General features: G+C 37.7%; 1 protein-coding gene across 1 annotated transcript in view; it reads left to right on the top strand.

Moving 5' to 3' along the window:
- Positions 1 to 12,782, top strand: part of col14a1a (collagen, type XIV, alpha 1a) — a 207,893-nt gene that overhangs the window by 34,854 nt on the left and 160,257 nt on the right. Inside the window, exons 9-16 of the mRNA XM_073847829.1 lie at positions 4,504 to 4,659; positions 4,814 to 4,933; positions 6,790 to 6,954; positions 7,196 to 7,357; positions 7,443 to 7,597; positions 7,953 to 8,082; positions 9,827 to 9,969; positions 10,207 to 10,336. Of these exons, the coding sequence (XP_073703930.1) occupies positions 4,504 to 4,659; positions 4,814 to 4,933; positions 6,790 to 6,954; positions 7,196 to 7,357; positions 7,443 to 7,597; positions 7,953 to 8,082; positions 9,827 to 9,969; positions 10,207 to 10,336 (1,161 nt within the window). The remainder of the gene's footprint in view (positions 1 to 4,503; positions 4,660 to 4,813; positions 4,934 to 6,789; positions 6,955 to 7,195; positions 7,358 to 7,442; positions 7,598 to 7,952; positions 8,083 to 9,826; positions 9,970 to 10,206; positions 10,337 to 12,782) is intronic.

The raw sequence follows: 12,782 nt of genomic DNA on the forward strand, positions 1-12,782 counted from the left end.
TTTAAACCACAAATGCCCGTCTTGCACTAGCTCGACTTCCCGCATCACATAGTCAAGTTGGAAAGGTCACGTCTGACATAGGCAGAAGCACCAAACCAGTGTTTACAAAGCAAACGTGCAGAGAAAGTCAAACACCCGTTACAAAAACAGGTAAAACAGCGATATTGGACGATTTTGAGGTAGGAGGAGAAAATGAGATAAAGTTTCTTACCCTACCCGTTTGAACTGAAGTACACAGGCGAAGAACTAACTGTGCGTGATCTTTCCAATCTGATTACGTAATGCTAGTGCAAGACAAGCATTTGTGGTTAAAAAGTGTAAAAATACCTAGTTCTGCCATGAAACTCTAGATGACGCAGACGGGTTGTTAACGTAACTGATGATATCACAGAGTTATACGACTTGGCACAAGCTGATTGGTTCATGTTACATGCGCAACCAAACACTATTTAAATGGCTTGTAGCATTCACTTGGGCATTTCACAGTATGCTTTCAGAGTTCCTCTGAAACTCTCCACCTTCCCCAGCTCCACCTGTATAGATCTGCTATGGGTTATTTTATGCTATTTGTGCAGCAGCAGTATGTCTTAAATACTCACAGCACCGTATCGCCATATGCTTTGGCAGTAGCTACAGTGGTGTGAAAAAGTGTTGGCCCCCTTCCTGATTTTTTTTTTTTGCATGTTTGTCACACTTTAAAGTTTTAGATCATCAAACAAATGTAAATATTAATCAAAGATAACACAAGTAAACACAACATGCAGTTTTTGAATTAAGTTTTTTATTATGAAGGGAAAACAAAATCCAAACCCACATGGCCCTGTGTGAAAAAGTGTTTGCCCCCTAAACTTAATAACTGGTTGGGCCACCCTTAGCAGCAACAACTGCAATCAAGCGTTTGCGATAACTTGCAATGAGTCTGTAACAGCACTTTGTAGGAATTTTGGCCCACTCATCTTGGCAGAATTGTTGTAATTCAGCTACACTGGAGGGTTTTCGAGCATGAACCACCTTTTTAAGGTCATGCCACAGCATCTCAATAGGATTCAGGCCAGGACTTTGACTAGGCCACTCCAAAGTCTTCATTTTGTTTTTCTTCAGCCATTCAGAGGTGGATTTGCTGGTGTGTTTTGGATCATTGCCCTGCTGCAGAACCCAAGTTCGCTTCAGCTTGAGGTCACGAACAGATGGCCGGACATTGTTCTTCAGGATTTTTTGGTAGGATTTTTTCAGGTTTCATCTTGGAACTATGCCATGCAGGCCATTTTTGCCCAGTCTCTTTCTTATGGTGGAGTCATGAACACTGTTCTTAGCTGAGGCAAGAGAGACCTGCAGTTCTTTAGATGTTGTTGTGGGGTCTTTTGTTACCTCTTGGATAAGTCATCGCTGCGCTCTTGGGGTAATTTTGGTCGGCCGGCCACTCCTGGGAAGGTTCATCACTGTTCCATGTTTTCGCCATTTGTGGATAATGGCTCTCACTGTGGTTCGCTGGAGTCCCAAAGCTTTAGAAATGGCTTCATAACCATTTTCAGACTAATAGATCTCATTTACTTTCTTTCTCATTTATTCCTGATTTTTTTTTGGATCTCAACATAATGTATAGCTTTTGAGGATCTTTTGGTCTATTTCACTTTGTCAGGCAGGTCATAAAAAAAACCTTAATTTAAAAACTGCATGTTGTGTTTACTTGAGTTATCTTTGATTAATATTTAAATTTGTTTGATGATCTGAAACATTAAAGTGTGACAAACATGCAAAAAAAAAAAAAAAAAAATCAGGAAGGGGGCCAACACTTTTTCACACCACTGTAGTTCTGTACTTGCTTGCAGCAGCAGCAGCAATAATCTACAGCTACAGCAATAACCAACAGCAGCAGCAATTTAGCAATGTAGCAGATCTATTCCGCCAAGACCAAATACATTAACATTGTCATATCCTTTACCATGCTAAACTTTTTAGAGAGTTGTCATGACAGAAATGTGTTTGTTTAAATGACCAATCGTTTTGCTAGATAAGACTTTGGCTAGGATTTTGTAGAGTCCTTTGAAGCTGCATTAAAACTACAATTTGGAACTTCAACCCATTGGTGACTTGTGTGCTACTGTATAGTGTCATTGCTTGTCAACTTAGCCTTAGGTCTCTAGGTCAGTTTTTTAATTTTGCTAATATTTTTTTCTGATGAAAGATAGATATGTATAGTGAAGAAAGACAAAATATAAAAGGTCATGGATGAATATTTTCTGAGCAATCCACTATTTTGTAGAGAGTGGTCAAAATGAAAAATTTCACCTGAGATTCAGAGCCAAATTACAGGGGTGTAAAAATTACTTTGGAAAGATGGCATCATTATGTTATTTTTACACAAAGATTGGTAGGTCTGTTAGTAAAAACTGGTGATTTTTAGCAATCTTTGTTGCATTATGTGCCAATGGTGACCATTCAAAAATTGGGAAAGAGCACTTTTCAAGTTCTTTCTCCAAAGTTTGCACGCCTGAAAAAAGTATTGAAGATATCTTAATGCACTTTTAGATATTGGGTCTTATCAAACTTTCCTTTTTAGTATCCTTATTTTTAAGGCAATGCATGGTTCAATTGCAGAGATATTGGGATCTTAATATGGATCTACGAATTGGGATTTAGAAAATCTTTTGAGGTCAGACGATAGCTTTATGTAAGAAATAGAGAGGATTATTTACTGAAAACTTTATTCACTAAAAACTTTTACACAACAAATAAAATATTAAACACTATCCACTGAAAATAGACTAGTATTTTAATACACAAAATATCAAAATTTAAACTGTTAATCCCTGAAAGTCTTTACATAATAGACCAAAATTTATCCAAAACTTTTCTCTAAAAATACACCAGATTACAATTTAAATCATTATGAATGTATAATCTTTGTACAATATATCAACACTGAAATCATTATTCAGTGAAAAAACAAAATTATTATTCAGTGAAAATGTCACATTCATCCCAGTTGTTCTTGATGTGCTCATAAGAGCTCAAACCAAAAGTAGCAAAATTCAATTTGTGAATCTTTTAGATTAATCAGTTGATCCAGTTCACAAACCTGAATCATTCTTTACAAATCAGAGATTCAGTCTCAAGTTCAACTGTTTGACGCTTTGGGAAGCCAGTTTCCGCCACTGAATAAAGAATAAAAAATATATATTTTATATCAATTGCGTGATATAAACACAATTGTGAGTTTTAAACTTGTTTATATCAAGTTTATATCACACAGTTCTGACTTTGTAACTCACAATTGTGAGTTTATATTATGCAATTCTGACTTAATAATGCAATTGTAAGTTTGTATCTCACAGAATTGTTTATATCTCTTTGAATAAAAAATCAGAATTGCGAGATAAAAAGTTGCAATTAACTTTTTGTTTTATTTTTTATTCAATGGCGGAAACAGCCTTCCATTGACTCCATTCCTAACACTTAGCAACTCTTAGGAATGAAAGCTGATTCATACATTTTGGTTTGTGCCTCACACAAAAATATGATATGACTCACATGAAATATATGCTTGGTGGACTACTTTTATAGTCCTTGTGCATCTTTTTGAAGTCCTCATTCATTTTCATTACACTAAAACATTTTTCACTATTTATGTTCCATGAAAGAATGGAATGAAATTTGGAATGACATGAGTGTGAGTAAATAATAATAAGATTCATTCCTTTTTTGGGTGAACTCTCCTTTTAAAATGTAAATCAGCCACTTTTAGGCTTGTCATTAGCCATGGATTAAGAGCCTCTATTCTCTGCTCCTCGCTGTCATCTTTGTGTCAACGGATTTCTCTGTATTCATGTCCAGTACTAGTTGAGTTTGGATAATGTCCCTGTTCTGTATTTCAGCCCTCTGTAGATGGTGCCAAACACTAATGCTCTTATAGACATGACTTGCATCATGCTATAAGCCTTTGACGGCCAGTTCTTTTGTGAAAATAAATGATTGAGGAAGGAACAAAACAGACTCCCATGATACACCGCTGAGCTCTGTGGTCCTGTGCTCCTCAGATTTACTGCCCGTACTGACACTTCATCACTTTACCCCCTCTGTGTGTGGATATGTAGTTATTACACAGTGGGACTGCCAGGAGTTACCGACACACTCGCAGGGACGTAAACACACACATGATTTGTGTTTGTGTTCGAGATGCCATCAGTTGTCTCTAACCAGTATGGATCCCAGAGCTGCTCTGTTAAAATTGTATGAGTGAAATAATTTTGCTTTGGTTGATTGTTACTGCTGTGTTCATAAATCAAACATGTTCGTCCCTGCCCTCTGATGATACTTTGTGCAATGACAAAGTGCCTCAATAAAACTGTACCTGTATTCACAGACTGCTGTGTAATTTGTTTCTTCAGAGGACAATGTTTTTGGATCTATAGACATATGGGACTGTATATGAGTAACAAGGTTCATTCTTTCTTTTCCTCTCTCTCTCTCTCTCTCTCTCTCTGTTCATCTCTCATAATCCAGTGGATCAGTTTGTCTGCACAACTTCATCCATCGCGGATATTGTCATCCTGGTCGATGGATCTTGGAGTATTGGGCGAATCAATTTCCGTCTGGTTCGCATGTTCCTTGAAAACCTGGTCAATGCCTTCGATGTGGGAATAGACAAAACCCGGATTGGTGGGTTCAATTCATTCGTTTTTGTAATAATGTTCTGTTTTGACCCCAAAATAGATTAATCATAGACTAATTTAGACAGCTATAAAGAGCTTTTCAATTTAGATATGATCTGTAAAGTGTCAGTGTGTTCCCTGAATGTTTTGTTATGTTTTAGGACTGGCCCAGTACAGCGGAGATCCGCGAATTGAGTGGCACTTGAATGGCTTCAGCACAAAAGATGCAGTAATAGATGCTGTCAAAAACCTGCCGTACAAGGGAGGCAATACTCTCACAGGTAATGTGCTGTGCTTTTCCAGACCTTTTCCATTGTTCTAGAGACACGGATATACTGTTCCTTGTGAAAGTGTTAATAACAAGTCTGATCGTTGTACCAAAGTACCAATAAATAATTACTGTAGGTACAACAGTAAATAACTAAATTGGTATTTCATTTTTTAAGTTTATCAGAGCTGAAACGTGCATTTTATTCGCTAACCACGCAGCGTGGTTTTGCATCTCACAATTGTGACTCTCATAATTGTGATTTTATTTCTCGTAATTGCTATTCAAAGTTGTGACTTTATGACATAATTGTCAGTTTTTATCTTACAATCACAATTCACAATTGTGACGTTATGTCTCGCAATTGTGATTTCCTTTTTCGCAGTTGCAATTTGAGTTGTGACTTGCTTTCTCATAATTGTGATTTTGTATCTCACAATTGTGATTTTCTCATAACTGCAATTTTATTTCTCACAGTTGTTACTTTATTTCTCATAACTGTGACTTTGTCTCACAATTGTGATTTGATTTCTCGCAATTGCAGTTTTATTTCTCATTTTGTATCTCACATTTGCTTTCTCATATTTTTCACAATTGTGACTTTATTTTTTGTAATTGTGACTTTATATTCTGTAATTGTGACTTCTATATCTCACAATTATGACTTCATCAAATTTGTAACTTTATTTCTCGTAATTGTGATTATGTATCTCACAATTGTGACTTACTTTCTCATATTTGCAATTTTGTCACAATTGTGACTTTATTTCTCATAATTGTGATTTTGTTTATCAAAATTGTGACTCGTAATTGGGATTTTATTTCTCACAATTTTGACTTTATGTCTCGCAATTGTGATTTACTTTCTCGCAATTGCAATTTTATTTCCTAAAACTGTGTCTTGCTTTCTCGTAATTGTGATTTTGTATCTCACGCTTATGACCTACTTTCTCATGATTGCAATTTTATTTCTCACAATTGTGACTTTATTTCTCGTAATTGTGATTTTGTACCTCACAATTGTGACCTGTAATTGTGATTTTATTTCTCACAATTGTGACTTGCTTTCTGGTAACTGTGATTTTGTATCACAATTGTGAATTTCTCATAATTGCAATTTTATTTCTCACAATTGTGACTTTATTTCTCACAATTGTGATTTGCTTTTTCACAATTGCAATTTTATTTCTCAAAACTGTGTCTTGCTTTCTCGTAATTTTGATTTTGTATTTCACAATTGTGACTTACTTTCTCAGAATTGCAATTTTATTTCTCACAGTTGTGACTTTATTTCTCACAATTGTAACTATGTCTCATAATTGTGATTTGCTTTTTGGCAAATGAAATTTTATTTCTCAAAATTGTGACTTGCTTTCTTGTAATTGTGATTTTGTATCTCACAATTGTGATTTTCTCATGACTGCAATTTTATTTCTCACAACTGTGAATTTGTCTCACAATTGTGATTTTTTTTTTCTCAAAATTGTGACTTGCTTTCTTGTAACTGTGATTTTTTATCTCACAATTGAGACTTTAAATCTCACAATTATGATTTACTTTGCTGTAATTGTGATTTATTTTATGTTATTGTGAGTTTGTATCTCACAATTGTGATTTGCTTTCTTGTAATTGCAGTTTAATTTTTCACAATTGTGATTTTATCTTTTGTAATTGTAACTGTATATCTGACAGCTATGACTTACTTTCTCATAATTGTGACTTTATTTCTTGGATTTTTTAAGATTATACTTCACAGTTGTGACTATTACTTTTGTATTATTTATTTTTCATAATTGCATTTTTATAGCTCACATTTTTCTTGTATTTGCACATTTGAAACTGTTTAATTTAATATTTTGCTCTGTCCAGGTCTTGCTCTTACCTACATCCTGGAGAACAGCTTCAAACCTGAGTCTGGCGCTCGTAGCGATGTTCCCAAAATTGGAATTTTAATAACCGACGGCAAATCCCAGGATGACGTCATCCCACCTGCTCAGATCCTGAGAAGTGCTGGAGTCGAGTTATTTGCCATTGGTATTAAAAGATTCCTCATGCATTTTCTGTGTAAAACAGTTCATCCAGCTAAAAATATGCAATATATAGAAAAAGATAAACATCATCAGGGTTGATGTATTGCAAACTCATTTATGAATTTTATCACTAATAAGTATTTACAAAATTTGCCAAAAGATTGTTGACTGTCAACACTGGACGCATTATCAACACAAGGTGTTTATTATGGATATTCCAGTATGACCTGTGTGAATATGTGTAGGTGTGAAGAATGCTGATGAGAACGAGCTGAAGGCCATCGCCTCTGAACCACAGGAAACACACGTTTATAATGTGGCAGACTTTAGTATCATGAGCACTATAGTGGATGGCCTGACCAGGAAGGTGTGTGACGGAGTGGAGCAACAAGACAAAGATATTAAACGTGAGTTTTTAATTGCTGTTTAAACTCAGTATGTGACGTGTGGAAGGGATTTAAAGCCTCATGATGGCTTCATCATTGACAGGAGATTCTTCCGCCGAAGAGACGGCATCTCCACCCCAAGACTTGGTCACGTCTGAGGTGACTGCACACAGTTTCCGTGTGTCCTGGACTCATGCGCCTGGCAGTGTGGAAAAATATCGGGTGATTTACCATCCATCCGGAGCAGATAGTCTGGAAGAGGTGACCGATGCTCTATCGCAGCTTTCAGATATGCTACTCAAGCATCCATCCAACTTTGTCATTGCTTTAGAAGTCTGCGCTTTCTGTCTTAAAAATAACCTCCAATTGGTTTGATATTTTGTTATCTGACGGAATGACAGTACCACTTTTTTAACTGTGGCTTAAATGTCAAAATACTTTTCAGAGCCTCTTTTATCTTTTGTTCTATTTCCATTTTTGTGATGGCTGTCAGCACAATACTATAAATATTATGTGCTGCACTTTGCCACATTATTTAGCACAGCTGAGTTTTGTGGTCTTATTTTTCATAACTGCTGTGCTAGGCATCACAAACCGCTGTTGTCTTGCTGTACAGATTGTGGTGGGCGGCACGGAGAATTCAGTCGTCCTGCAGAATTTGAACTCTCTGACTGAATACGAGATTGCTGTGTTCGCTGTGTACCGCAGCGCAGCGAGCGACGCTTTGAGAGGCAGCGAGATCACGCGTGAGTCATATTCTAAACTTGCCACGACCAACATTGACTACAGAGCTCAAATCACATGTGTTACAGCCTCGTGTCCTTCAACACGATTTCACTATAAAATAGTAATTACCCACAAACCACATGCCTGTTTCTTTTTCCTTAAGCCTTTTACTGTATTTCTGTCATCACCTTCTAATATACAATATGTTTATTTCCTAACCACTACTTTAGAGCAGACACATATCAGTCAACTTAAGAAGACTGGACTGAAGTCTGCAGTATTTAGTGGTTTATTAAGATGTTTAAAGTCTTTGGTTTGTGGTAGAAGATAGAAAACATTTTTTGCTTCTCTTACACTTGATCAGTCACACAGTTCCCAGAATTCAACTTAGAACACACTTCTGATATTTGCAAACCTTTTAAGCATGCATGCAAAACTGAAAAAAAAACAAAAAAAAAAACCAACAAAAAAAACTGGATATACATATGCTGCAAAATGTTGGTTTCATTATCAGTATTTTTTTCCAGTAAAACATTATTAAATGGGAAGCTTAAATTGTAACATATTAAAAGTTGTTTTCTGAAATATAATTTTAGATTTAAAGTAGACTAACTAAAATGTAATAATTTAAAATAAAAATATATTTTTTCTTACCCAATTTTTCCCCTTAAAAACAATATTGTAATTCATTAAATTATTCTTAAAAATGTATTAAATTTTAAAATGTATTTTCATATACACACTACCAGTCAAAAGTTTTTGAACACTAAGATTTTTAATGCTTTTTAAAGAAGTCTTTTCTGCTCACCAAGCCTGCATTTATTTGATCCAAAGTACAGCAAAAACAATATAATTCTGAAATGTTTTTTACTGTTTAAAATAACTGTTTTCTATTTGAATATATTTTAAAATCTAATTTATTTCAAAGTTGAATTTTTAGGATCATTACTCCAATCACATGATTCTTCAGAAATCATTCTAATATTCTGATTTGCTGCTCAGAAAACAGTTTCTTTGATGAATAGAAAGTTTAGAAGAACAGCATTTATCTGAAATGGAAATCTTTTGTAGCATTATAAATGACTTTATAGTCACTTTAGATCATTTTAAAGCATCCTTGCTAAATAAAAGTATTAATTTCTATAATTTCTTTCCCTATATTGGATCCAAGCTTTTGAATGGTATAGTGTATAATGATGCAAAAGCTTTTTATGTTATATTTATCTAAAATAAAAAGCTTTTGTATCATATGTATTGATCTTTGGATCTTTCTGTTCATCAAAGAATCCTGGAAAAAAAGTTTTAAATATTGATAATAATAATAATAATAATAATAATAATAATAATAAATTTTTTCTTAAACAGCAAATCAGCATATTAGAATGATTTCTAAAATTTAGCTTTGATCACAGGAATAAAATAAATTTTAAATATATATTCAAAGAGAAAGCTGTTATTTTAAATAGTAAAAATATGTCACAATATTACTGCTTTTGCTGTATTTTGGATCAAATATATGCAGGCTTGGTGAGCAGAATGTTTCTTTAAAAAACATTAAAAATCTTACTGTTCAAAAACTTTTGAATGTTATTTTATTACAGTTAAATGTATTATTATTATTATTTATGAATAATAAATACATTTTATCACATATTTATCTTGTTTTCTTTACTTTTGCTGTAAAATAAGAAGAAAATATGGATTTAGGAAATTATTTATTGCAATGTCCAAACTGTCTGATTTGTATGTATGTTTGTATCTCAGTGGCTCTACCAACAGTGAGTGATCTCGAGGTGTACGATGTGACAGACAACAGCATGAGAGCCCGCTGGAGGGATGCAGAAGGGGCTTCTGGGTACATGATCCTTTACGCTCCACTGAGCAGTGAGACTACAGATGAAAGAGAGGTGAGGCTGCAAATTGTCTTTGTGAGTGTGCCTGTCTGTGTTTGAGTAAACGTTAAGCCTGCGCCGGCAAGATGACACTTCCACCGAAATAGTAGCTTTGCTGTTACACTCTTTTCATGGGAGCCATAGATGAAGAATAGCATTCATCACGTTTGAGTTCCCTTGGTTGCACTTTGATCTGTGTTTCAGCAACCTTTATGTTGCTCTAAAGGTGTTGCTGTTGTTTTTGTGTTGCAGCTAAAGGTGGATGAGTCGGTGACTGATGTGGAACTGACTGGATTGATTCCTGACACGGAGTACACTGTTACGGTCTATGCCATGTTCGGAGAAGAGGCCAGTGACCCCGCTACTGTTCAGGAGACCACCAGTGAGTGTCCAGGCCAGAATAGTTTTTTAAGTTTAAAAATGTAGTCTGTTTTTTCCCTACTCTATTTAATGTCCAGTAATGGTTCTTTTTTTGAATTCTGCAGCACAGATAAACTCTAAATTATGCAGATTAACAAACATTTTTATTTTTAATGTTTTACATTTTTAAAGACTCTTCCGCTCACCAAACCTGCATTTATTTGATTCAAAAATTGAAATATTTTTAGTATTTAAAATAACTGCTTTTGAATAAATTCTAAAATGTAATTTAGGGTAGAGCGGGGCATAAACTAACGCGGGGTTAAATGTAACACACATAGTTTAAATATTTCCACACATGCTAGCGTAACCAAATTTACGGTATTTACTAGTTGGCATAGCAACACTATGCAGAGAAAAAAGAGCACCAAAATTCAAAAGCCTTTTGAAGATATAGCTGAATATTTATTTTACCACAGTAAAAGTACATTTCTGGCTGAAGTAAACTTTTCATTTCAGTTTTTAGTATTAATTTAAAATGAATAAAATGTAAAAATTATTTTAATCTCCAATTTGTTATTTATCAGTTTAGATAGTTTATTAATGCTTCGCAAACCAGCAGAAGACACTAACCTGTTTTAAACTCCAGTGGCGCAGATTACATTGGGAATCGCCTGAGAAACCAATCATCTCTGAGCCTTATTCAAAGGGCCAATGAACATTGGCGAGTGGTATTTGCATGCCGAACCACTCCCCCGTACATACGGGTATAAAGAGGGCGGCATTACAACCACTCAATCAGATTTTCGCTTTCAGAGCCGTCATGCTCGAGCCCTCACCGTCGCTGAGAAAGAAAGCCTTTTTCAAGAGTTCCTGCTGCTCTTCCCCGCTGGTGTGCAACATCTAAAAGAGTAATTCTCGGCAGCCGCCAACGGGATCCTGCGGGCGGCCGTTTTCACGGCCTCAACGAAGCCTCCTGCTCTCCAGCGAGCAAGCCCCATTGAGTGCACAGTGGTGCCGCGGTTTCCTCCCTGGGCGGACCGGGACTAAAAGAGCAATTTCTCACGGCCGTTAGACGTTCTTTTCAGAATGGCTTTTCGGCCGTGCGTTTCTGGGTGTGACAGTTGCCTCACCTCACTGTACGGACATGAACGCTGCCTCACATGTCTGGGCCGATGAACATGCTGGGGCGGCGTTCATGGATGGTTCGTGCATTCATTGTGATGCATGACCATGGCTGCGCTGAAGCTCGCCGCTCGTTCGCGAGACGGCTCCTCTCGTCGTCCCGCGGCAGGCTGTTAGACTGTCAGTGTTTTTCAGCTGCCATGGCGAGACCATTTTCAAAAAAAAAAAAAAAAATCTCTCGCCCGCTGCCCAGCTTCTCTCCCCTCGCCACCCTTGATGGCGGGGCGGCCAGGGGATGTGAGTCGATCCCGCGGGTCGAGCGCGTCGTGGCGGTGCATCTTGCCCACCTGGCGCTGCTGCCTGGTGGGGTCGACCGCATCTCCCGTCCGGGGTGTGTGGATGCTCGTCCGCCTTTGAGGGCCGCGTTTTTCACGCTGCTGACCAGGCTGCCTCGACCGTGCATGATGTGCCCAAGGTTCCCACCACGCCTTTCCGCGATCAGGTGGTGAACCTGCAAGCTCTGCCCCTGGAGGAGGCAGACCCAGCTTCTGCAATGTTGTGTCCAGTCCATGCTTTAGAAAAAAGAAAAAAAAGAAAAAAAACAGCGCACTCGGCACTTCAGACGCACCAAGCAGCTCTTATTTGCTTCGGAGGTCAGCAGAAAGGAAATGCTGTCTCCAAACAGAGGTTGGCTCACTGGGTGGTAGATGCCATCTCCCTGTCATATTTGTATCAGGGACAGCCATGCCCTTAGGTGTTCGTGCCCACTCCACACGGAGTGTTGCCTCATCCTATGCGTTGGCTCATGGCACCTCACTAGCAGATATCTGTAGAGCTGAGGGCTGGGCGACACCGAATACCTTCGCCAGGTTTTATAACCTTCGCGTAGAGGCCGTTTCCTCCCGTGTCCTAACATAAGGACTTCAGGTGAGCGGGAGGCCGGCTAGTGTCGGCTTGCTGCGCCATTCCCACGAGGATCCGTGCGCTATTTTCCCAGGATGTAGCCCCCTTGGTGAACCCTGGGTCCTCCATGCCCCGCAGTCAGGGCTAGATGCGGAGTAGTTCCTGACTGTGCTCCTGCCAGGGTCTCCTTCGCCCCGCAGGTTGTGGCAATATTTCTCAGTATTTTTCCAGTGGTCAGCCAGAGGCCGCTGTTTTCCTTGTATATCCCTAAAGACTTATGGATATATTGAATTAACTTTCATTCCACATGTAAAGATCCCATGTGCTCCGCCCGCCCCAACCAATGCTTCAGTACAACTGGCATCCCTGTGGGGCCCCCTTTATTGGCCCTCAGGGCTATGGGAAGGTTACGTTACAATGACTGCCTGCGGACACGTCTG

Source organism: Garra rufa, chromosome 9 (assembly GCF_049309525.1).
Source record: "Garra rufa chromosome 9, GarRuf1.0, whole genome shotgun sequence".
Lineage (NCBI taxonomy): Eukaryota > Metazoa > Chordata > Actinopteri > Cypriniformes > Cyprinidae > Garra > Garra rufa.